This window comes from Eubalaena glacialis, chromosome 10, assembly GCF_028564815.1.
Source record: "Eubalaena glacialis isolate mEubGla1 chromosome 10, mEubGla1.1.hap2.+ XY, whole genome shotgun sequence".
Classification (NCBI taxonomy): Eukaryota; Metazoa; Chordata; class Mammalia; order Artiodactyla; family Balaenidae; genus Eubalaena; species Eubalaena glacialis.
This window is the reverse complement of record NC_083725.1, coordinates 42,287,140-42,314,433: the sequence shown is the minus strand read 5'-3', so window position 1 is coordinate 42,314,433 and position 27,294 is coordinate 42,287,140. Positions and strand designations below refer to the sequence as shown.

At 35.8% G+C, this 27,294-nt stretch overlaps 1 protein-coding gene across 12 annotated transcripts in view; it reads left to right on the top strand.

Moving 5' to 3' along the window:
• The window catches only part of YAP1 (Yes1 associated transcriptional regulator), a 104,118-nt gene that overhangs the window by 62,530 nt on the left and 14,294 nt on the right, over positions 1–27,294 (top strand). The window contains exons 4-6 of one of the 12 annotated variants that reach the window (XM_061204016.1): positions 7,234–7,347; positions 22,599–22,792; positions 25,672–25,719. In XM_061204016.1, coding sequence (XP_061059999.1) covers positions 7,234–7,347; positions 22,599–22,792; positions 25,672–25,719 — 356 coding nt within the window. Of the gene's footprint in view, positions 1–7,233; positions 7,354–22,598; positions 22,793–25,671; positions 25,720–27,294 lie in introns of all 12 variants that reach the window. The other 11 variants (XM_061204017.1, XM_061204015.1, XM_061204018.1 and 8 more) reach the window with 11 other exon arrangements.

Below are 27,294 nucleotides of genomic sequence, written 5' to 3'. Positions count from 1 at the left end.
TGAGTCACCTTCAGTATTATGACATAGAGTATTTTATTTGTTTTCAAAATATTGCAGGAAGTTAGTATTTGTTATAGTAGTTATCATTCAACCAGTAGTAGTAAATCCTACATAAAAATTTATTTCCTCCAAGGGTAAGTAATTCTGATTTATGAATTACTTTAATTATAGCCTACCGCTCTCTCTTGCTTGTCCTAATTCAAATTTCTCACCCTCTTTACATCTTATTAAAATGATGACCTCTTTCTCTTTACCTTCTTGATCCAGGGCTTATTTTTTTTCTCCTTTTTCCAAAAGACTTTGATGTGGTGGTTAGGCATGATAGCCCAGCCTTGGAAAACTCCCATATCTTTCCCATGTCAAAGGGCTTACCTCTAGTGTATGTAAGCATAATCTGGGATGAAAGTGTTTATTGCCCACTCTCACATGTTTAGAGGTTGTCCATGAGTTTGGAGAAATTGTTATTATCCTTTAGTATTGGTGGTCCCCTTTAGGTATAACCCATTCAACTATTTACTGGTTAAAATGCTGAGAGGTTTTCTGATCAAGTCTGGATCATAAAAACAAAGTGAATCACCATACCTCATTCCTTGCTTATTCTACCCCCTTCATACTGGCCTCCTCGCTGTTTCCCCTGACTGGAATGCTCATGCCCGAGATCACCACATGCTAGCTTGCATTGTGTTAGAGTCTCAGCTTTAAGGTCACTTTCTCAGTTTGGCCCTTCTTAGTCCACATTTTTAAAAGACCATTTCCAGGTTTTTGTTTTTGTTTTTGTTGTTTGTTTTTGTTTTGTTTTTGCACTCATGCTGGTTTGTTTGTTGTTGTTGTTTTTGCACTCATTTTGTTTTTTGTTTTTTTTCCACTGCACTTATCGTTAGCCAACATTGTACTCTACATATCTGTCTGTCTTCCTGGCTAGAACATAAATTCCATGAAACAGGAACTGTTTTGCTTATCTCTCTATGTCCAGGGGTCTAGATTAGTGCCTGAATATAGTAGGGGCTCAATAAATTCTTAACTGAATAAAAGAATTTGCTATATCCCTGTGCCTTCAATTTAAGTGATACCAAATAATGGAGAAATTGAACTTACGTGGAGAGGATGAAACAGGATATTTTTCTCTTACAAGCATAAATAAAGAATTTTAATTGAATTTTGTTTTGATTACATTAATGTCAGCCAACATGTAAATTCCTGCCCTTTCTGAGTAGTAGGCATTCTACTCGACAGTAAAATAGAAAAATGCAAAATATACACTCCTGTGTTAGGTATTTCACAGGCTAGCCTGGAAGAAAATGCATATAAACAAATACTACTGTGTGATAAGTTTTATGGCATTAGGTAATAAAGAAAATATTTTGCCAGCACAGAGAGAAGACTCTTCATTTGAATTGAGAAAGTGAAGAGTTCTCAGCTAAAAATGGTTTAAAGCTAAGTTACGAGTAGTAATTCCCATGGATCACATCAGTTTACTTGCCTCCAGAGTCCTACTCTTCATTTCCATCTGGTCATTAGAGGACAAACAAGATAATGTATTTTGGTCTACTTCTCCATGATAGTTGCTTGAGCCATTTCAGTTTTTTAAAAAAAGAAGCATCGCCCTTCTTATGACTTTGTTTATCCTGATAGATGTTGAGCCATTTGCCTCATCTTATTCTAGCAGATGTGGCTATGTGCCATTCTCAGACATGTAGTGCTTGATAGTTTGGCCTCTGAACTGCCCATGATGCCTAACAGTGAATAATTATAGTTTTATACAAGTTACATAAATTCAAGAAACAGTTCTATACCAGCGAAAGAATTCTAAGTAGTTATTTTTAGGTCAGTGTTTCTCAAAAGTATGTTCCTTAGACCAGCAGCATCAGCATCATGTGGGAATTTTCAGGCCCAACCCCAAACCTACTGAGTCAGAAATTCTAGGGATGGGGCTCAGCTTCTATTTATCTTAAGTAAATAAAATATTGCTACTTCTGTTTGCTTCATTTTATATACTCCTTCTTGGAGAAGTTAGAATATTTATGACACTAAAATCAAGATGTAAATTGAACTCAAAGGCATTCTACATTTATTTTGATCTGTCCCTGTAGTCTCCTCTTATTATAAATCTAGTTTTGTGAGAAGCCTAGATTTCCCCTTAGACTTACTGACCTTACTCCATTCCAACGCTAGCCCAAACAGATGCTTGCTTCAGACTTTCAGTATCCTGTGCAGCTTGATGATTCAGAAAGTATATCACTCTTGCTTTCTCAGCTTCTTATGGTTATTCGGCAGTTAGCTTAGTTTAACATAATGACATAGAAACCTGCGTTATCAGGTCACCAAATTTCTTCTAAAGAGAGAGCATTTAACTGAAAATTCTCTTTGTGTGTGAATAAAGCCCAGATCGATTGTTGTTTATTTAGTTCACATTTAAGATAGAAGATTTGTTTCTTTTCAGTTTTCTTTTTTCTATTACTGAGAATTCGATTGTGGTGCAAAGCTGTTTAAAGGTAGTCTTTCCTCCTCTACTCCTTTGCCTTTATCAGTAGTAGCTTTTTTTATAATGAGGACATCCTATTTGAGACCATCTCTTTACACACAACATTAAATTTTTATCCAATGTTAAATGAACAACATAAGTGAATATAAAAGCATTCTTTTGTGTTTAGTATGTATATTTGGTATCAATTTGAGTGCTTATAAAATTAATTATATAGTAATTATTCTATTTCATATGTACATTATTTAATTCTTTAATTAGAAATATGATGAGAAAACAGGCAGAAATCACTACGCTCTTTATTTGTATACCGGGCTTGTCTCTCCTTTATATCCTCATGTCTAAAATTAGTTAGAGCTTTGTTTTTGATTGTTTGCAAATTTAATGTATGGAAACACCTGCATAAGTTTTGGGGAATGTATTTATATCTTTGGGAAGCAGCGTGTTGTATGGTTTAAAAGCAGAAGTTCTGAAGTCAGACTGCCTGGGTTTAAATCTTTACCTTAGGGAAGTTTACTTTATTGTTTACCTTGGGCAAGTGATCTGTCTGAATGTAACTGAGTTTCATCTGTATGATATGGATAAGAACATGGTGTGTGATGGTAGTAATGGAGCTAGTTAGTGGTAGAGGTGCTGCTGCCATTGCTGCCCCGCAGAGGTTGTGCATTGCACTATTATTTATAACAGCAAAAAAAATTTAGAAACAACTCTGATATGTAACACTGGGAAAAGGGATAAATGAATTCCAATATATCTGTGCAGTAAGATCTGTGAAGCCATTAAAAAGAATGAGAGAGACTTATGTGTTGTGTTAAGAAAAGATGTCTATAATATATATTAAGTGAATACAGCAAGTATGGTTCAGGTAGAGCATGACATCAGTGGTTATGCATGTGTGTTACAAAGTGTGCACAAGAAAAAAATCCAGAACATATCAGAAAACTAAAGTTGTTCAGTTTTTTCCCCCGGGGAATAGATTACAGAAACTTTCACTTTTTCCATTATGCATTTCTACAAAACTTAAACATTTTTTAAAAATTTCAAATGAACTGTAAAAGTGAATACACTTATGAACAAAAGGTTTAAGGTGCAAAAAACACTGGATTAATAATGTCATTCACATATTCTGTTTATAAGCTTATTAATTGAAAAAAAGTTGTTTTGGGTTTTTCTGTAACATCTTGTGCCATATTTAATTCTTTTTTTCCCTTTTTACTTAATCTAATGTTAGTGAAATTTGTCGTATATAAAGGATATTTCAGGGAAATATTTTAAGAAATCTATTTAGAGTCTCTTTAACACAGTGTCCCATTGAAATTTTAATTTTTAGAGAAGTTATGAATCACTATATCAAGAATCAGATTGGAATGACAATGAAGCCTTTATTAGGCCATGACATTAAAAGTATATATTGCTTTACTGCCTTCAATACCAGTATTACATAAATGGATGTATCAGAAACTTCACAGAAATTACATGACAACTCTTGTAGCTAAGAAAGTGATTCTGAGGTGTACATTTGTCTTGCCTTTTTAAATTTATAAACCTGCCCTAAAAGGAGATGCATATCTGGGAAACTGAAACTATCTTTATGCAGTTTAGCCTTCATGTACATAAAATATGCCGTTGATTTTACTGGAGGAGAAATTCCATCCAAAAATGTTGCCTACAGCTATGAGTTAAGAGTGTCTATACAGTGTGTAGCTTTTATTTTTTAAAATCACAGATAGGGCATGTATATGAATTATAAATATATAAATACGATTTTGTATTAAAAGTTTTGTAGTTTTTGACAAAATCTGGTTCTGTGGTAGGCTAATGGGTACAGTCCCTGTGAAGGAATGTTTGTGGCTCAGTGTGTGAATGCATAGACAATTTGAAGTTTTTGATATATTTGTGATATTTATCTTCCGTATACATCTTACGGGAAAACCCAAATGAACTTTTTGGCCAACCCCATATATGTACTATATGATTTTAAGCTTGTTTATAGAAAGTTCAAAGTATTAGAAGGCAGGATATTCATTCTTCCATAAAATATCTAGTGAGCAATTACTCAGATACTGGACACGAGTTAAAAGATAAGTGGCCTGGTCATTGTCAGGAAAGCAGACATGTAAGCAAGTAAATACAGCTCTATCTGTTAAAACGTTAATACAGAGTAGAAGAGGAAGTTAATGATTTTATGTGGGGTAATCAGGGAAGGCTGAATCAAAGAGGTGACATCTGAGCTTTCTCTTTTAAGGTGAATAAGAGTTTATAAGAGATGGGGCAGAAGGCTGTCTGTGATAACACGAATAGTACATACAAGGAGATGGCATGATTTTGTGAGAACTTGGGGAGTAGAGTGAGGGTTGGGTGTGTGAAGAAGACTTATTAAGAAATGAGTCCGGCTGGCATTTTCCTTTTGATGGTAGAGAGCAAGGGAAATGTTTTTAGAGTCAGTGAGTAACATATAAATGTTGATTGGGTAGTATTTTAAGACGAAAACCCTGGTGGCTGTTTGATAGGAGACACTGGAATGAGGAGAGGAAATAAGAAGTCAGACACCAAGGAACAAAGGTCTGTAGTGGTTAAGAAAAAGAGCTGAAAATTATTGATGGTTGAATTCTTAGAGACGGACTGCAACAGATCAATGAGAGTGTAAGTGGAGTCTACAGCATGGAGGGGGTGGAGCAGAAAGGGAAAGTTGATTTGTATCCCAGATACTGTCCTTGGTTCTAACTCAGACAACAAAGGTAGAGAGTGATATTGTTTAAAAAAAAAAAAGTAGGGAATCCATTTACTCAGGAGGCAGGTGTGGAGGCTATAATGAGGTCTGTTAGGGCCATTGGGTTGATGCTTCCAAAGGCATCCAGTGACTTCTGTTGACTTGTTCATCATCATGATACTTAGGAAGTTAGAATTTTAATTACTTGTTTTTCAGAAGCATTTTACAATTGAGCCATCTTCGCAATTAAAGTCAGTAACAAACCCTTAATATTCAATTCTGGAGGTTCTGTCTTCCTAGTGCGGGAATAGAACCCAAAGTGACACTGAAGGCTGCTGAGAAAAGTGGTTGGTTTGATTTATATGTGTCAAACAAGTCTGCTTCCCATTCACTTTTTAGTAAACACAGGATTTCTGCAGCAAAGTCCAACTCTGGACATGGTTAGCATTGTGTGCAGAATTCCATATTCAGGACTGGAGAAGGGTCTTCCCCCTGTGGCCTGTCTAGGAGTACGGAACACTCCAGTTCCACATGCCTGCATTCCTTAACAGGATTTTGACCCCATCAAAGTAGATCTTTGATGATACTATAGTAGCAAATTGGTCTGTTCCCAATACAAACGAAACTGGCCTAGAATTAGGGCCTTGGGTCCCATGGGCCTGTGTGAGCGGTCTGTTTAACCAAAGTTACTCTTTCAGCGCCACTCTTAAGGCTGTGTTGGACTGCCAGTATAGAAAGAAGGAACTTGTTCCATTTTTGCACAGGAAGCATATACTTAGGCTCTGACCTTGGATGTGGGAGGTGAATAAAAAGAAGTGTTGTCATGAGGAAAATGGCTCAGGAATTAGGCTGCTAAGTTTGAGTATCATCTCTGACACTAGCTTTGTGATATACCGACTATACCACTCTGTGCCTCAGTTTCCCCATTAGAATGGAGATAGTACTACTTACTGCTTATGTCCTTGGTCATTGTAAGGATTAAACGAGTTAATGTACCTAATATACTTAGCACAGTGACTGGCACACAGTAAGCAGTCAATTCGTGTTGCTCCACAGATGGAAAATTTTAGGCATTTACTCAGACTCTCCCAATTTACCTTTGCCTTTCCTGATTCCTGTTGGGAGTGGGAAGTGGAAGTGGGGGAGTGGGAGAGACAAGGAGGAAATCTGCCTGAATTTAGTAGTTTATACTGGGCCTCTCTTTTCATTGCTATTACCTCTTAAAAGCAACTGTCTAGCCTCCCTACCCTCATAAAGATAGAATAATCTTCTTATACTTTCTATATTCTTTAGCCCTATCTCCCAGGTATTACTTCCTCACTCTGTAGCTTTGAAATTTGTACCATTTCTCTTTTTCTTCCTGAGAAATTTGCCTTCCAGCAGTTTTGGTGTTTACTCTGCCCCCTTCCCGAGTCTCTGACAAACTTAAACTTCTAGCCACAATCCCCACCTCCTAGCAACTTCCAGGCTGCTTAAGAATAAGCTTTTTTGAACCATGTTTTCTCTATTATAGTTTTCTTGGTGTGAGTCAGTCACATAAATAATGGAAATAAATGGTACTTGGCAGGCTTAGCTAAACTGTGCTTTATATTAAGCAGAATGTTTATGATACTGTAGGTACTCTGAGAACACTTGCATATATTCCTTATTAAAGAAACTTTTGGGGTCTCTAGGAAGGTACTGTCCCAAAACTGACTGGATTGGGGGATGGTCCCTGAGCTGCAGCACTCCATGTCATATATTAACACTAATAATAGTTATTTGGGTCATGACTTCCAGAGCATTTTCCAAAAATCTGACCTTTTTTACATCTGTGTCTTTGGGGGTGTAGATTTTATTATTGGGTAATTTCCTTTTAGTGGAGAAGAATCAAGTATACAGGTTTACCTTTCTTCTCTGAACACATTGTTAATTCTGCATTAATGAGTTGTTTTATGTCAGGATGTGTTTTCTTTTTAAATTAGCACCCCTCCCACTTTTTTTTTTTTTTTTAGATGCACCAAGTTAAAAACCAACCGTGATTTTTTTTCTGTATTTATAGGTCCTCTTCCTGATGGATGGGAACAAGCCATGACTCAGGATGGAGAAATATACTATATAAACCATAAGAACAAGACCACCTCTTGGCTAGACCCCAGGCTTGACCCTCGTTTTGGTAAAGGTTCATCTCAAAATCTTTTTAGATATTTTTGATTACTTTTTTTTGGTATGTGAATTTGGGAAGGTACATTTAAATTAAATTGCACTGCTTTATAATTTTAAAAAATGACTGCCCATCCAACTTATCCAAGTACTGTTTTTATACCTTTCACTTTGAACTTGAGAAATTCAGGTCTAAATCAGCTTTTTAGCTTGGACTTGTTGGGATGGGGTTGGAGGAATGTTGTGGTGGTTTGCTAACCAGACTCACTGTTCCTTTCACATTTTTGGGAAACACAGTGATCGTGTTTAAAATGATCTTTCTAGCCACAGAAATAATCAGTCTGTCGCTTCATCTAAAACCTGGGATATCAACTTTTGTCAGTAACGTGGTGTCTGCTTATGCTTAACTTAAGAGAGCAATGAGTACCATCCTGTGCCTGGGTATTATAATGTTTTCTATCCTAAGGGGGGGGGGTGGGTACCCCTGTCACCCTAGAGATAGACCAATGAAAGCCTTTTTTTCCTTCTCTTCGCTTCTGCCCCCCCCCCTTTTTAAGTAAAGGGGGTTTTTCCTTTGTTTTTCATTTGGGAAACAAACCCAAAAAAAGCCATATTTCTCTCCAAATCAAATGACAAAAATCACCATTTGCACAAGGAAATACTCCCCTCCCGAATGTGCATATTTTGATAATAGTATACAAGCTCTTTAGGGCCTTTTTACACATATTTTTTTCACTGTTTTCAGTTTCTTCAGTTGGGTTTCTGAGACATTTTTCCAAAGCCATGGAAAAATGTATTTAAAAAGGAGCAGATCATTGTGGTTTTAAAGCTTTCGTCTTGGACTGGATGCAGCTAAATGAAAACAATGTGCAGATCACTGAGTAGGTCAGACTGAGGGAACTCGGAACCTTTGAAGCTTTACAGGGGTTGACCTAACAACAACTGTGGGGCCCTTATGGGAAAGAGGAATTAACTCTGTGGATGCCATCAAAACACAGTCCTGGGGGAAGAAGAGAAAGAAAAACTCTACCCAGAGCTGGTTGGGTAAAATAACTTCCCTGTCAGGAACGTTCTGAGCAGTTCTCCTATATCTATATGTATACCTTTTTAAAACCCCAACATTTGGGTTTGCCCCAAGCTCACTGATTGGTCAGCTTTATGAACTGATTGAATCCTCTATTCAAGTGAAGTCAAAGGTGGGATCAGGGCAGAGACTGTCATTTTGACAGATATCCGGTTTGGCTTAAATGCTAGCCTTTTGAGTTTCAAGACCTATTTGAGTGTTAAAAAAGTAATGTGGCATGTTAATAATTTGCAACTTCAGATTCTATTTAATGCTTGAATAAGCCCTTGTGGTTGAAACAGGAAACCAAGTAAGGTAGAGAATTTAATAAATGCTGCCATTTGTATGGACTAGAACGATAACAGACATGTTTCCTTAAATCATCGTTAATGAAATGAATTCTGCTTGTCCATGTTTTGGAAATTTTAAAAAATGGTACTGTGGGGTTTTTTTCCCTCTACACGAGATTATGAAAAATGATGATTAACTCTTAGCTAACTGTAGAAATCAGCAATTGGAACAAAGCTTTTTTTTTTTTTTTAAGCATTTTCAGTTAATAAAAAGTGAAATAAAACAACTTGGCTGTGAGCTTAAGTAGATTCATTAATTACACACACAGCTTGGTCTTTTGTTTTAAATGGGAGAAAGTACCAAAAAAAAAATAATGATTATCTCCCTCCCACCTTCAACACATATGTACACACGGCGTACAGTTAGCTATGCCAAGAAAAGTTTTCATAAAATACTCTTACTGCGTTTAGTTTCCCTTTTTGGGCCCACTGTGTATGTGTATTCCAGACAGGCTTGACAACATGCCAAAGCTTTTTATTTTGAGGCCCGACTTTTAATCTGTTCCAGACCTTTTCAGTCAGAGAGCTCAAGTGTAACTGAAGGGGAGCAGGAAAGGGAAAAAAAAAAGTGTGGGTTTCTCTGATCCAGAGTGACAGCAAATAGAGACAAGCTGTTAGCTGCTGAATTTGAAGGAGTTTTCCTTGAAATCTGAAGTTCTATGGTGGATTGCATTTTATCTGCCAAAAAAATATAGACTATCCCCTTTCTGACCCTTTGAACCATGCAGACACCATCAAATGATAGGTTATTGCTTTCATGGTTGTGAAATTTGTTTTCCTGTATTCCCCAAATCTATATGAAAGTATTTACCATTTTTTACCTTAAGTCAAGTTGACCTATGTCTTTTGACATTTTAGAGTAGAAGATACACCTTACATCTGATAAGCTTGACTTTATCACTCACCTCCTTCAAACACCAGCCTCTTTTATATTTCTGTTCTTTATCAGATGCTTTAGAATAATTATATTTAGAATAATTCACATCCCACATGAAGTTAATAAATTATCCATGTAATATAAATTCAGGAAATTAAATAATTAGTTATGCATTGTTTCTTTTTTATCTGATTTTTTATTCTTTAACATTTAAAAACTATGTATCTTTAAAAAAATTTTTATTGAAGTTTTTGTTTTACGTTGACTTACAATATTAGTTTCAGGTGTATAGCAGTGATCCAACATTTTTAAAGCTTATACTCCATTTAAAGTTATTATATGATAATGACTATTTCCCTGTGCTGTACAATGTATTCTTGTTGTTTATTTGTTTTATACATAGTAGTTTGTATCTCTTAATCCCATACCCTTATCTTGCCCCTCCCTAAAAACTATATATCGTTGACATTTATATTATTTTACAGCATTGATTAGTAATTTGTAACAAATCATGAAGTGACATCCAGTGCCAATAAGAATTAGCTGACATTTACTGACTTCGAAAAAAGGAGGGCTTTTATTTGTTTTTAAGGAATCATATTAGGAATGTTTTTACACTGTATTAAAGAAAGTTGATGCTTGAGTATTATGCAGGTCATTAAATTATTTCTTATTAACACTCTTTTTCTTAGAGATTTTATACTTGCAAACATGAAGAGTCTCAGGTTTAAATATTTTCTTGTATGTTGTAAAATTATTTACTGTTTTACATAATAATAGCCATTTGAATATTTTCCAGTAAAAGCCCTAATGAAAACATACACAAAAATTATAATTCCTGTTTTTCAGAATGAAAAATCTATTCCAGAATACTAATGGTCTTTTATGTAATGTTGTTGTCCCTGTTTATATAAAAGGACATAATAAGTAGTGTTAGAATCTGTGTTTCTGGAAATAAGTGCTGATGGGACCACTGGAATTAAAAACACGTTTGGTGTAAATAAAATAACTGGAACTAGAGATTTGGATTAAAAGGTGTATCTTTTGAGACTTAAAGGAGGTAATAAACAACCTAGTTGGCAAATTCAGAATATCCTTTATAATTACTATCAACAATTCTGTGCATAGAAATTCTGTGCATGGAAATGTCACAGCTAATTAAAACCTAGGTGTTGATTTTGGTCCTTGGTTTCAAAGTTTCCCAAAACTTGCTATTAAGTCAAAAGCCAAAAGTTGTTCAGCACATCTTTCTTATCAAAGTTAAATATTTTGCATCAATAATTAAAGGTCTGTTAAATTTTTTAACTGTTTAGACATTCATTAACCTTTTTCCTTGAAGACTAAATATTTCTGATAGCTGTTATAAGTCCTATTGTACTTTTGATGAAAATGTACCTAAATGTACCTAAGTCTGTTCTAGTAGAGGTAGGATAAAACACTAAAGGCTGTAGAAACTAAATCTGTAACTCCATTAATGGAGTCTTGGGTACCTAGAATACCAACATCAAATCATTTGAATTTTATTGAAGCAAGTCTCTTTATATTCGTGCATTAAAAACAAGTTCTTTGTTTGTTTTTTTGTTTTGTTTTCCTTACCCTCTTTTAAATCTTGCCTGGTGATCCTAAAATGTCAGTATTTGGTTGTGAATTATATTATTAACTACTTAGGGTAGGGAGGAAAAGATGTTTCAGTGTGTTTTAGGTAAATAGAGCTGTTGCTAACTAAAACTTCTTAAAACAAATAAACCTCATACAATTTGGCCCTGAAAAGGAATTTGTAATTCTTCTAATCAACATTTCTCAAAGGAGGAGGGAGGGTGTATCCTGGGCACTGAAGAACACTCAACATCCCTGACTGTTGCCCACTAAATGCCATAGTGCCACCCAGTCCTTGTGACTCCCCAAGCCACCAACATATATTTTTTAAAAAATACTGGTAGAGGTAGGGATTTTGCCCCAAATCTGAGTTTCTCTGAGATCTAGGGAAATTGTGACTTACCCACGGTTATATAGTTGAGTGACAGAACTAGAATCTGGACTTGATCTTTTGACACCCAGAATTTTAAAGAAATTTAGATTACATGCAGTTAATCTTTTCAGAAGCACACCTAAGTCACCAATACTAACACAGAAATTTCAGAGGGAGGAAGATGACAATGGTTGAAGCATTTACTTATATACTGTATTGTGACTCATCTTGAGGAAATTACCCAAAGGTAATGAGTTTCCAATTACAGAGGTGAAGCCATCTAGATGAATTATCATGCCTCACCTCTACCATATCCTTAAGAGATTACCTTCCAACCTCACCTTTGACCTTCCCCTTTCCCTTGACTAGGAGCTTACCACTTAGAAGGCTGTCCATTCTATTTAAGGAAGGTTCTAATGACCAGAAAATATGTGTCCCTTTATTACTCAGAAATTTACTTCTCTTCAAATTTGTGAATACATTTCTAATCCCAGAGTGTTCTCTTTTAACTGTGCTTTCTCTAGTTTTTTTATGCATTAAGAATTCTGAGTTTTTTACCGGTTTACTTCCCTTCTCTGGATGCCTCTTTAAATGTGATACTCAATGTAGTTTTTAAATGCACATTATCCAGTGAGAAAAATAGTTATGACATTGCTCTGACCTGACATTTTATATGCCCTCCAAAAATCCATTAGAAGAAGTTAGCTAGCATCCTCTTTTCTACATGTGAATTCAAATGAATTAAATTGTGTTGTAGAAAAATTTACCTACTCAATTGGGAATCAAGAGACCCAAGTTCTTCTGGTATCAACAGTGTAACCAACTCATTCAGAAAGATACCTGACTTCTCTTGACTTAATTGGACTCATATACTAGATGCTTTTAAGAATATTTCCAGTCCTTAATTAATTTAATACAATATGCTAGATTATGAATTCTTCAGTGACTGCTTTGGATCCTTGCTTAAGGTTACTTCTCAATAGCTTTACGGATTTGAGTGCACTGAGGTTTCAGAGATATTTTTGAACTATTTATTGCACCACTTAAGTTTAGCTTTTGGCCCTCTGGTCACAGCCGGGAATTACTTCTGAAGAGGAGACCAGGAAATCTTTCAACCTTTAAAGATAAGCCTTATCACATGGTGGGTATGCCCAGGCAAACAAATCTGATGGGGGATGGGCAGCGCTAGATGGAATAGGTAAGTTTTGTCCGCGCTATCAGCTTGACACATACAGGAGTTCAAACATGCATGTTTTACTGCCGTAAAGATGATGCATTTTTGGTATGCTTTGTTTCTAAAATTTAGAACTCTCATAAAGTTACCATGTTAGGAAGCCTGATGTAAGCTGATTTGAAGTATAATTCTAGGCCATGTGCTTAGTGAAGTCCTGTTTAAAACATACCGTTGGAGATTGTTACTCATTGTTGCCCTCACTACATTTTTTTTTTTTTTACTTAAAAGACAAACGCTAGCTGAAATGAACATTTTAATACGTAAGGTTATAGAATATCAAAATTAGTTCAATATTTGAGGTTTGCAGTTTAGTGTTTTTTTTTTTTTTTTTAATGTTACAGTCAGGAGGATGGTGTCAAAATAGTTTATCAATCATGGTAAGCAGTCTCTCCTACTTGCCAAGGGTGAATAGACATACGTTAATGAAGTTAAATTAATACGTAGTTTCTACTTGACGATGGTTCAATGATACAAATAATTATACAGTGAAGAAATGTTTTTCTTTGTTTACATAATGAGTTTTTCATATAGAATTTTTAAAACTTAGAGTCACTGAATGATAATTTAAATTAATGGTTTATTTGTGTTACTCAAGCCCCTCACATCAAACACAAGAAAACTTAATTCATTTTTAAAAGAAAACTATGTTTCAAGTTATATTTGTATCAACTCTGCATTAATAGCAAGTATCTTATAAAATGTGCTGGAGAAGAGAGCCATTTGGTGATGTCACTTTTTGTGACAACCCAGAGACTCAGTTATAAGAAACAGAAAAAGAGATTATAGACTTCTTGAGGGAAAAGTCAAATAGATTTCTGCTGAAATAAATTGGAATGATTTAGAAGAGGAGTGGTTCATATTCTTTGCTTTGTTTTATACTCATGTTGTTCTGCTACCCTGGTTGCTGAGGTCGCTTCAGAACTCATTCTGGACTTGCTTCAGCTTGGAGATTCTCCTGTGTATTACTAATAGCATCCTACTAACTAGGGATAGAAACTATTTGAGTATTTATTTACTTATTCAACAGATGAATGCCAGTTATGTACCAGATACTATGCTAGCAGGCGGGCAGGGGGTTGTCGGCTACAAAATAAATAATTATTACAAAATGTGTTAAGTACAATGAGGGATAATAAATAAGGTGCTGTGAGGGACATTAAAAGGTAAGAAGAAGCCAGTCAAGCTCTACACTATATAAAAGGGCCAGTTTTTGTGCTTATCAGTCAGAACTCGGATTCATCTCTTCTAAATTATAAATTCCCCTAGTGCAAGAGGATTAATAGTAATACATTATATGTAATTAGGAATAAAGCTATTAATGGAACTGTTTACTCATTAATCTAACATGAATTCAAGGTGGCAGGTAGATTTTAAAATGTTATTCCCCTTCTCTTTAGACTAATAGTTTCATTATCTGTACTTTCTCTCCAAACTAGCCTTTAAACTTTATTTTCATAGTAGAGGGAAAAAACACAGTTACATCCAGGGGACAGAGAGAGCTGAAGGCTAGTTAGACCGCTTTCTCCCTTCTCTTCCTCACCTCATTTAGCAACTCCTGTGTCCTGCCCCAAACTGCTTAATGAGGTGATGAGGAGAAAATGTCCTGTTGAATGTTTTTTAGCTCCATTCTCAATTGTATTGTTTGAAAAATACCATTATAATAAATTTTCATGCCAGAATTTTGATAGGTGGTTGAAGGAGGACAGTGTTGAATTGACCTAAAAAAAAAAGATGTTATTGATATTTTTGAACAGTTTAAAGATTAAAATACTTTAACCCAGATTGGGGGGCCTGGAGGTTGATGCTTGGTAAGGGAGAGAAGTACAGAGTGTGGGAGGGAGAGATTACTTTGCCTATGGTAAGACCTGGGGTAGAGTTTTAGAGGAGGTTAACTGTAACCACATCATACAAAGCAAAACCACAATGAGATGCCACTTTATTCTCAGTAAGATGGCTAAAATGAAAGACAGGCATTAACAAGTGTTGACCAGAATATGGAGCAGTTGGAACCCTCATACATTGCTGATGTGATTGAAAAATAATGCAGCCACTTTAGAAAACAGTTTGGCAGTTCCTCAAAAAGTTAAACATATAGTTACCATATGACCCAGCAATTCCATTCCTAGATATATATTGCCCAAAAAAGGAAACCATATGTCCACACAAAAACCTGCACATTTGAATGTTTGTAGCCACATGATTCATAATAACCAAAAAGTGAAAATAACACAGATATCCATCAGTGGATTACCAGACTAACAAAATGTAGTGTATCTGTACAATGGAATATTATTTGGCAATAAAAAGGAATAAAATGCTGATACATACTGTAATGTGGATGAATCTGGAAAGCATATTAAGTGAAACAAGCCAGTCACAAAATTGATTCCATATATATGACATGTTCAGAATAGGCAAATCCAAAGAAACAGAAAGTAGATTAATGGTTACCAGGGACTGGGGGAGGGGCAATAGGACATGTACTGCTAAAGGATACAGGGTTTCTTTTGGGGATGATGAAAGTGTTCTGAAATTAGATAGTGGTGATGGTTATACAATTCTATGAATATATTAAAATTACCAAAGGGGTGAAGTATCTCAGTATAACTTTTTTTAAAAAGTCATTCCTGGGCATGGTGTTATCACCTAGGTATAGCTTAATTGAGTGTTGGGAGATGTCTTTTGCATATTGATAATAAAAAGGTATATTCAGTCATGAGATTAGGACCCTGGCCTTTTGCTCCTTTTGCAAGAGACAGATTTTCAGTGTGAATCAAATAGTAAGTAATTTTCACTGAAAAAAACCATCATTTTATATTTAAATACATAAATTATTGTGCCAGTTAGTAGCAACTTCTTGTAAACAATTCAATCCCCTAGGTCATATTGAAATACTTAGCTAGCAGTGGGTGTTTTGTGTTTTGTTTTTACTGTTTTAAGACTGACAGAGTTGGCCTGTTAGTGTTTTTAGAAAAGCATTCATTTATTTTAATAAGCCTACAATTTTACAGTCTTAAGTACCCTTGTAGGTATGGGAAAAACCTAAAATTTGTTTCTAAATGTTATAAACAAACTAATATAGCCATTCTAACATGTAACCATGTAATATCTGAAACTTGATAAAATATTAGACAAAGTAAAACGGTGCTTTCTTGTGTTGTGGGAGATTTGATGTGAGTTAATGTTTTAAAAGTTCCAAAAAATTTTCTAATTTTAAATTTACACTTAATGAGGTTACTAGGATTGAATTTATTATCTCGAAGTCTGCGATTGATTACCACATCTGTAGTACTTTGTAATATTCCAAGGTTGAAGATACAAATTATGCAAATCTAAACTTTGTCTGAAGTTTGAAAATTCAGATGTTTAGAATAAAATCTGGAAAGAACCCCTGGTGATGACCTCCTTTGTTTTTGAGAAGGTGGTCTCTTATTTTTCAGTAATTGCTGAGTGTATGATTTGCTACCATAAAGCTGTCAGGACTGATTGGTTAAGAAAAACTTGAAACAGTTACTATTTCATAGTCCAGGCAGCAGACGCTGAATTTAAAATATAGCATTTTTTTAAAAAATTTGTCATATTTTAGGGATTTGTTTTCTCCTTTACCTTTTAGAAATTTTGTTAAAACTGGAAACATTGGGATTTTGGTAGTTGGTCATGGAGGGGAAGAAGGTGGTAATGCAGTTCTTTTCTCTTTTAGCTGCCCTGCCCCCTTCCCCCAGGAAACAAAGCCTGTTTTGTTTCTTGCCTGCTTGTGAGGTCTCTGCTGCACCCCATGTGGGTGCACTGCTCTGTGCTTTGTTGAAATGCTTGAGATAGAAGGTAAAGAACAGGATGCTTCTGAAGAGAAGAAATCCCAGCTTCAGTAGATAAACACGGTTGTTTGAATTGGTCATTTAAGTGAGCTCTTTATATGGAAACTTGTAGCACTGCTTGTATCCATAGGTAACAGCATTTAGGTAAACACAGCCAAAAGTGCTCAGCATTATTAGCCAGAGAGACTATTTCTATTGCGTATTTTGTGCAAATTTCTGTTTAATTCTGTGGAGTTCTTACTCCATCTTTTGATACCCTATTTTTCCCTTTCTGTGGTTTTTAATAGTCAGATAAGCTTAGATTTGAAAAAGACCTTCCCAACCAATTGAGTGTGCCATCAGCAGTGGTCACTGTCATTAATGATTGCTGCTAATGGTATCTAATTCTGAGAAACTGGTGGGAAGCAGAGGATATTTACCTGTTTATTTTCATGCAATACTGTTATTGTCCAATTAGTTTTCACAAGGAATAAATATTTATATTAACTTGTTAAATGCTATATTACTTAATAAAAATCCAGTATGGAAAGCTCAAGAGCTTTTTAAAAAATGTTTCTTAATAGATGAAATATTTAACATTGTATAGCTCTAGAGTCTGTTTTGAAGTCAATCATATTTTATCATTTCAACACTTACTAATGGGTTATTTCCTAGCAGTTTAAAATTTTTTTTAGTTTATTTAACTGCTTGGAATGGAAAACATTTTTTCCCCAGTAGTTGTTCGCACTAGGCCTCAGTTTGTGAGATGTTCACCATATGTGATAGATACTCAGATCAGTCCCCCAATTCATATTTAACTCGTATGATTGAACCTGACATAACACAATGTATGAAAACATCTCTTTGGGAAAATAAATATGTTGAGTGCCCTCTGGGAATGCCAAGAACATGTTCACCAAAAGAGAAGGATCCCTAGGGAGGTTAAGCTAAGGCTCAAACTCCCCCACCTATTTTTTTCTGTTTAGATCTTACAGGAAAGATAAATATGCATATCTTTATGAATCACAGAATACTTAGAAACAGTGAGTGGCATGGTGAAGTGGAAGGATGGGGGAGGGAAGGTATGGGAATTCAAGCCAAGATGATTATCTGCAGGACTGGTAATCTTAAAGTTTAGAAAGAACTATTCGGAAAAGGGAGGAGGCTAACATTTTTGAAGCATCTGTTGTATTCCAGGACTATAATAGATGCTTTACATATTACTTATAAGCCCCACAGTGGTCCAAAAGGGTGATGTTAATGTCCACAGGTATAGCTGAGGAAACTGAGGATTAGATGAACTACGAACTGGTGTGCCCAACTCTAATCATGGTTTGTTTGACTCTAAAGGCCATATTTTTTATATCATACTATGAGGCCTGTCAGTTGTGCATCTAATAATGTTGGTGACAGGAAGGTATAAGCAATTGTATTAAATGAGGTTATTGATTGGCAAATCTTAGCCATTAAAATTTTTTGGCTTTTTTTCTATCCATTCCCCTGTAAAATACTAACTATAAACCATAATTATTGGGGTTTTAGCCATTTATTCTTTGTAAAGACATTTTATAAATATGATTTTTTTTTGGGGGGGCCATAAAAGAGATTGATAAGGCTTTGAACAATATGAAGCAGCGAGTCATGTTTTTTTTGACATCCCTTCTCTGCTATGCCAGACAAAACATTTAAAAGAGATAACCAGAAAGACTTAACTGGGATCATAAATTTTAAAAAAAATCTTTGTTGGTCAGAAAACAAAACCACACAAAGCAGTGAGCAAGGGCAGGGTGAGGGACCAGTCAGCCAGTCAGGATATCAGGAACTCAAAGTGTTAAGAACAAAGAAAGAGATACATGAAACACTCTCAATGGTGAAAGCCAGGCATGCAGCCGGCTGGCCCTGACCTGGTACAAAAGCAAGGATTGACCACATGTCAAGTCACAAATTTCAAGAATCAGTATACAGACCAGATTCTTTTAACCACAAAGCAATAAAATTAGATCCCAATAATAAAAAGTTAGCTTCAAAAAAAATATGGCTTGCTCTACCAGCTATTCAACATATAGGTTATAATTAAAGCTGTGGTACCTAACAGGAAATTAGTTGAATGAAATACTATGCTATTTTTAAAAGAAAATGGGGGGGGGAACCTCTATATACTGTTTTGGAGTAGTCTCAAGGATATGTTATTAGCAAAAAGGCAAAATGAAGTTAAGTACTAAGAGTATGCCACCATATATCTAAGAAGTATGGTACCATATCTTGTGTGTTTGCTTTGATTTTTAAAAACGGAATAAACAAACTGCTAGGGGCAGTGGGGAGTGGCAAGTAAAGCCAGTGTCTGAAATTCAGAAGCACATCGCCAGAAGTGAGCCTGTATATTTGAGTTGGCCGAGTCACACAGAGAAGAATTATTTCAGATGACACTTAACCACAGTGATTTGGCTGGATACACCTAATGAAATATCTTAAGGACCAAACTTTTAATAATCATTTTGTTGATCATAACTTTAATAATCGGTCGTATGTTATTTTGAAATACTTGCATATGTATAGAAGGATAATACATATTAATGTTATTGGAAGCAAATTTTTCAGCATCAGACAGAAAATATAGTTATAAGATCTAAGAATCTAAGCAAAAACCCGAATGATACATATTGTGATTATTTATGGATGAAATGCTGTATTATTTGCTTGAAAATAATTGAGGGAAAAGTCGATGAGAATAGATGTAAAACAAAATTGGTTATCTATTGATCATTGGGAACCTGGATGATGACTACATGAGGATTCATAATCTATATTATTTTTTCTGTTTCTCTATTTGTTTATGGAAATTTTAAAAAATTTAAATGTATGCTTGAGAGCATAAAAGTATGCTCCTAAGTAACTCATGAGTTAAATGGAAATCACAATAGAAATTACAGATATTTGGGGTAGAACAATCATGAATTTTACATACTATTTCAACTGTATGACATGCAGGAAAAACTGTACTTAAAGGTAAATTTATTGACTTAAATGCTCTAAGAAAAGACTTAAACTAAGTAAGTTCAACTCAAGAAGTTAGAAAAAGAAATACAGAAAAAATTGAGGGGAAGAGTAAGAACAAAAATACCATCACCTTATATAAATATCTCAGTAGGTTGAATTGAACCAAGGCGTTCTAGGAGAGAGTTGGTCTGTAATTTTCCTTTCTTCTAATATCCTTGGTTCTGTATCAATGTTATGCTGCCTCATGGAAGAGTTGGTCAGTCTAAGGGGAAATTGGTAGGATTTCTATATTATCATATATTAAATAGTGAAATTTCTGCCTCAGTGAATACTTAACTGACTTAGAAACATTACAGTGTTTTTTTTCAGCACAAGTTTTGTGCAAAGATGCTGGACTAGGCACTGAGAATATATACACAATTAGGATACTCTCCCCACTCCTGTGGCACTCCAGTCTAAGAGAAGATACAAATTTGTAAATAAAAAATTACAATCAGGTGAGAAATGTCAGTAAACAAATGTCCCAGAGCAGTGTGCCCTGAAAGAAGATGATTCTTAATGCAGATGGCAGACTCTGGGGAAGGCTGGGGACGTTTGGTCAAGTAGCCTCCAAGAAGAGTTGGCATTTTTACCAAGCAGCCTCTGTGGCTTCAACAGAGGACACGTGAAAAATCACCAGAAGGAGTTTGCCATTTGGCTGGGAGCCAGTATGTCATGAGAGCTGTCAGTGAATGTCATTTCAGATTTTGGTAGCAAGGTTCATGAGAGAATGTGATCTGTAATTTTTCTTTGTTTTAATGTCCTTGTAAGGTATTAGGGTTATGCTGGTCTCAAAGGTGTTGTGGAGTTTCCTTCTTTGCTGTTCTCTGGAAAAGGTTGTATAAGATTAGTATTATTTCTTCCTCGAGTGTTTGTGAAGTCATTTGGGCCAGAGGTTTTCTTTGGTCAGTATGTATTAAACATTTAGTAGAAACAATGACCTGAAATTTCACCTTAAAAAGTTGAATATGTGTCTGAAAAGGTGATACATCATTCTTATTGCCATTTTCACATAATAAAACTTCCATCTGTTCACCAAGGTTACCACAATCCACAGTTTGGTCAATGTTGTATCAGTGACAGAAATTCACTAGTGTAGGAATCCAGTCTGTTTCTAATTGTCAAATGGTATATTATATGTTCAACTAAAAAAATAACAGTGACTACCTGAGCTGTTGAATGAGACCAATCTATGCCATCCAGATTCTTTTTTTTTAAATAAATTTATTTATTTGTTTGTTTATTTATTTATTTATTTTTGGCTGCATTGGGTCTTCCTTGCTGTGTGCAGGCTTTCTCTAGTTGCAGTGAGCGGGGGCTACTCTTCATTGCAGTGTGCAGGCTTCTCATTGCGGTGGCTTCTCTTGTTGCAGAACACAGGCTCGAGGCACGGGAGCTTCAGTAGTTGTGGCTCGCGGGCTCTAGAGCGCAGGCTAGTAGTTGTGGCGCACGGGCTTAGTTACTCCACGGCATGTGGGATCTTCCCGGACCAGGGATCAAACCTGTGTCCCCTGCATTGGCAGGCGGATTCTATTTTTTTTTTAATTAGTTAATTAACTTATTTATTTATTTGTTTATTTATTTATTTTGGGCTGCGTTGGGTCCTCATTGCTGTGCTCAGGCTTTCTCTAGTTGCGACGAGCGGGGGCTACTCTTCGTTGCGGTGCACGGACATCTCCTTGCAGTGGCTTCTCTTGTTCCAGAGTACGGGCTCTAGGCACACGGGCTTCAGTAGTTGTGTCTCGCGGACTCAGTAGTTGTGGCTCATGGGCTCTAGAGCGCAGGCTCAGTAGTTGTGGCGCACGGGCTTAGTTACTCTGCTGCATGTGGGATCTTCCTGGACCAGTGATCAAATCCATGTCCCCTGAATTGGCAGGCCGATTCTTTTTTTTTTTTTTTAATTTATTGATTGATTAATTGATTGATTGATGCTGCATTGGGTCCTCGTTGCTGCGCTCAGGCTTTCTCTAGTTGCGGCGAGCAGGGGCTACTCTTCGTTGTGGTGCACGGACATCTCCTTGCAGTGGCTTCTCTTGTTGCAGAGCACGGGCTCTAGGCACGTGGCTTCAGTAGTTGTGGCTCACGGGCTCAGTAGTTGTGGCTTGTGGGCTCTAGAGCGCAGGCTCAGTAGTTGTGGCACACGGGCTTAGTTGCTCTGTGGCATGTGGGATCTTCCCGGACCAGGGCTCGAACCTGTGTTCCCTGCATTGGCAGGCGGATTCTTAACCACTGCGCCACCAGGGAAGTCCGGCAGGAGGATTCTTAACTACTGCACCATCAGGGAAGTCCCATCCAGATTCTTGTAGGCTTAATTTATTATGAGCATGCATCAGATCATTTAATCTACTTGATTTATTAGAGTTATATTTAAAGATTAATAATCTTGCTGAGCTTTACTGCTTAGAATGCTTTGCCTCAGTTAGATTTATTTTTAATTAAATATATATTATATTTTATAATAAGCAATATATTCACATTATTCAAACTTGAAAAGTTATAAAAAATGTCTCTCTTGAACTCGGTCCTTTAGTCATCCAGTTCCCCAGGTCCAGAACCAACAGATGTTAATTGCTTCTTGGCTGTCCTTCAATTCAGATTCTCTGGATATGCATGTAATATATATTCCACCTGCCTCCTTTTTTTTAATACTATCTATTCTGTACTATGCTTTTAACTTAGTATGTCTTAGACTGTTCCATGTCACTGCCTATTAGAGTTGCTTGTTTCTTTTCTCTTATGGCTGCCTTACATCCTAGGATAATGACAAAGATGACTACAATAATAATAAATTAATGTAACCATTGTACTATTGGTGGATTTTTAGGTTATTTCTAGTCTTACTGTAGAAAAGGCTATGTTGAATATCCCCAGTTGCTTTTGAATAACTAAATATCCTTTTTCTTTGCTAGTTTTTTAGGATAGATCTTCTGTTTCATTTCAGCCATGAACCAGAGAATCAGTCAGAGTGCTCCAGTGAAACAGCCACCACCGCTGGCCCCCCAGAGCCCTCAGGGAGGAGTCATGGGTGGTGGCAATTCCAACCAGCAGCAACAGATGCGGCTGCAGCAGTTGCAGATGGAGAAAGAGAGGCTGCGACTGAAGCAGCAAGAACTGCTTCGGCAGGTGAGGCCACAGGTTAGAGACCAGCCTTCCACTCTTGGGGTTTTGTTTGCCTACATAAAGTTGGGTGTGTTTCATTTTGGCATTTATTAGTTACAGAAGAATGTTGTTTCTCTGAAACTAGAGTGACACAGAAACATTCTGTCCAGCTCTCGTAGTCTTAGTTTCTTAACTGGCCTTTGATCACATAGGCTATAACTTGTAAACCTGTATCACAAAGAGATGTTTTGGTCGTATTCATTGCAGTCAAGCAAAAATCGAAGGAAGCTAGGGTGCTTTTCCTCAAATATACAGGCATACCTCGGAGATATTGCCGGTCAGTTCCAGACCACCACAATAAAGCAAGTATTACAATAAAGTGAATCACATGAATTTTTTGATTTCCTGTTGCATATGAAAATTAATGTTTACACCGTACTGTAGTCTATTAAGTGTGCAATAGCATTATGTCTTAAAATAAACAATGTAAATTGTTTATTGTAAAATTTAACGTAAATTTAAATAAATTTAATGTAAAATTTAATGTAAAATTAAATACCTTAATTTTAAAATACTTGATTGTTTAAAAATATTAACCATTATGTGAGCCTTCAGTGAGTCATCTTTTTGCGATAGTAACATCAAAGATCACTGATCACAGATCACCATAACAAATATAGTAACAATGAAAAAGACTGAAATATTGTGAGAATTACCAAAATGTGACACCGAGGCATGAAGTGAGCAAATGTTGTGGGAAAAATGGCTCTGATAGACTTGCTAGATGCAGGGTTGCCACAAACCTTCAGTATGTTTAAAAAAAATTGCAGTGTCTGCAAAGTGCAATAAGATGAGGTATGTCTGTACATGGAATTGCAGACTACTATATATCAGGATTTCACTAAGGGGGAAACTCTGGGACATCACTTGGGGAGAAACATCTTTTACTTTAAATGAATTATTTGTCTAGGGGAATACACAATATGATATTTCTCAAATGATAAATGTTTCAGTATTGCTGAATCTAAGATGTTTTATTTAAAACAATACAGGCTATTCCAAGTTTAGAAGATCCCACAGTGCTTTAAAATTATCTACTTATGGATGTTTTTTCATGTTGGGATGGGTACGTTCTAACATTAGAGAGCTGGAAAACTTTATGACCATTTTTATCAGTTTTCTTTCAGAAATACTGTTGGTCTTTATGTGCCATAAGAATATATAATCCCTCATCTCAAAATGAATTTTTACTTTATCTTATTTCAGAGTGATAAAATCTAAGTTCAGATATTGGGAGTGTGATCTTCTCAAAGCAGTATATTTTAAAATTTTTATGTAAATATTTTGGATAATAAACATGATGTGATTTTGAAAGTGTACAAAAGGTAAACGTACAGTGAAAATGAAATCTCCTTTTCCATTTCTCTAGTTCTCTTTTCTGGTTGTAAGTAGCTATCAGTTTCTTGTATTTTTTTTTTCCCCCAGAGACATTCTCTCTGTTTGCGAACGTGAAATATACGTATCTGTACTATTTTTCCTCACCTAAATCATAGCATGCTAAGTATAGGCATTAAAAATATCATTATACTCTACATTTTTGTAGCCAGGATGTAGACATTTGAACAAGGTACTTTTTTTTCATGAGTGTTCTATTTTAATAGTGTCACGTGTTAATGGAAATACATGAACTTGAAACAGTCATTGAACTCAGATTTGGGATTAGAAGAACTGATACCTAAGAATTAAACTAAGCCATGGAATCCCAGACAGGCACACCTTTAGACTGTTTGTGCTATCAGTAACCTGCCAGTGTAATTCTAGTGTGGTTGGCACCAAAGTGAGTAAGAAAGATGATGCCAGCATATGGTGTCAAGAAGTGGTCTTGAAAGAAATATTCCCTCATCCGCCTTTAAGAAGGTAGAGAAAGGAAGCACATTAACAAGATTACTGTATCTCTGATGGACTTTTTAACATATTACTATAAAGGAAAGATATTTTTCATTTAAATAAAACTTTATCATCGGAACAAGGTAGCACCATCAAAATTATAGTTATATAGCTCTTAGAAGAAATAAAGCAATTTAAGGGTATGTTTTACGCAGCCTGTTTTCATTTTGTTGTTACTGAGTACTAGATGGCGTATGCAAATATAATTTCACATATGAATTAAAGACTACCAAAACCAAGAAACCTTATTAATAAAAAAGGTTAAAGTCTGGGAATGGGCCATCCATCATTTTGTTGTTGCCGTAGGTCAGCTCTCCCCCACCCCCTTCCCGCCCAATGGGCAAAATGCTGCTACTTATAAAATTCTTCATTCTAAAGAATTTTTCTAAATCTTATTCTCACTCTTACTCTGGGTGATGGGTCCTAGACAGAATAGTTTCCTTTAAAGGTAACTTCTTTATTTCTTCTTTACCTACCTACTGTGTTGTCTTTTCTTTTGTTGAAGTGACAGACCTGCTCTATTCTTATACTAATGGTGTATTTTTTTAAGATTTTTTTGGTTTTGTTTTTTAGCAATCAGTATAAATTCAGTATATCTTAAGTCTTTTGGCTTCCTGTGAACTTCTTCCATTGATAGTTTCTCTTATCACTGAAGCATCACATTATATTTTTCCTGCTTCATCTAATATTCAGAAGTAAAGAACTTACCTGACCAATATCCAGTTTCATTTGAACCCTGACACCTAAAGTCTTACTGTCCTGTCCTCAATGCTGTTGAACACTTCTGAGGTTTCCGTGTGTTATGTGGCGACTCCGTTGGCTCCTGTCTTCCTTAGTCTGCTTCTTCTTGGGCTAGCTTGGGAATTCTGTGCTATGGTGATATGTCTGGATACAATTTGTAAGTCAGCCTACACAGCCAAACCATGTGGCTTAAAGTAATTTTTATCCATCTTATTTTTCACTCTTAGGCAATGCGGAATATCAATCCCAGCACAGCAAATTCTCCAAAATGTCAGGTAGGCTCTTATCTGATGTTTTAGCATTGAAAACAGATATTAAATTAGGAAAGAGAAAAACTTGTGCTCCAGGGGCCTGTCCTCACTGAAGATGAGCCCAGCGTAACTTTGAGGCATCTTTCTACCATGATACTTAAGTTAACATTGCTGTTCCCAGAAAGTTTACACTATCTGCTCCCTCCCCACTCCTCCCAGAGTAGTATTCAAAACTCCATTGAGGTCTTTTTTTTTCCCCACATTTGATATGTAGTATATACACCCTGTCAGCCTTGAAGTGTGCCTGATTTTTTATTTGCATAGCCTAAAATAGTACTTACAATGATTTATAGAAATTAATAATTTGAACAGTAACAAAGGTAGTACAGGTTATTTACTTGGGTAGGCTACTTTAGGAAATCTTATTGAGAATTATAATCATACTACTAGGAAAGGAAAAGTTTTTTTTAGTGAACACTCCAAAGAAAGAATACTAAAATTATCAGAAGAGAAAAGGATCTACCTGAGTACTGTTTTGGGTTTCTTTGTTGGCTTTTATCAGCATTCCTCCCTGGTGAACCCAAAGGAACACTGGTTGTGAAGGTACCTTATTTAGATGGAAAGATTGTGGCCATTTTTTCCTTCTATAACATAGGCACTTATCTGACTCATGGAAAGAATCTCATTCTTGAAACCAAAGAGATTCTCTTTGTTCAGGGTTCACAGATTTGAAGGAATTAGGAGCTGGGGGATTATTGCACTTTTCTCAGATTGCCAGAAGCAACCATGAAACACCTCATATTCTGTGGAGCTCTTCTGCACTAGGCTAACAAGTGCGTTGTGTTAGAATGAGCTGTGGAAGTGGGAATTGGCAGAACTCCACTCATTTTAGATACTGTTAACTTGTCCATTGGAGCACCAGATAGAATCTTCATAGAGACCAGTTAACTTTGTGAGAGGAAAATCTCTATTCATTGTCTATCTCATAAATGCCTCCTTTAATCAAGAAATCCAGGGAATAACTAATGAACGTCATCTTTGCTAAAGCAGAGCAAACATTCTTACAATGAGGACCACTAATACCACATTTGACTGGGAAGAGCACTGTGGCATTGGATCTTTATGTAAAGTGAAGACATTTTTCCTTGCTTTTTCTCTGAAGTGTTTCTTTTATTTGTAATAAATGAAGTAGAAACATAGGAGCAGAAATTAATTCAAATGAGATTCGGGATCAAGCAAAAAGTTCTCCATGTTAAAGTGTTTTGAAATTGTTTCCTTTTTATTTTTTCCTACTAAGATCTTAAACTTTAAATCTGATAAATAAATTAAATACCTTCAGGTCTTTATTTCATACATCAGTACAAGTGTAAACAGTTGCTCATTAAAATTATCAGGAGTTTTTAGATACTTCTTTTATTAGTAAAGCTTTAGAAAAGTTAAGGTTTGTAAATTAAATTTCTATTAAATTTGTATGGTATTAAAATTACAGAGTTGATTCCTTAGATTTGTCTAAGCCAGAGCAGGAAACCTGAAAGAGATAGGTTTTGTAAAAGGTTTTTTAAATTCAACTTTGCATATGTGGAGAATAAAATACTGCCT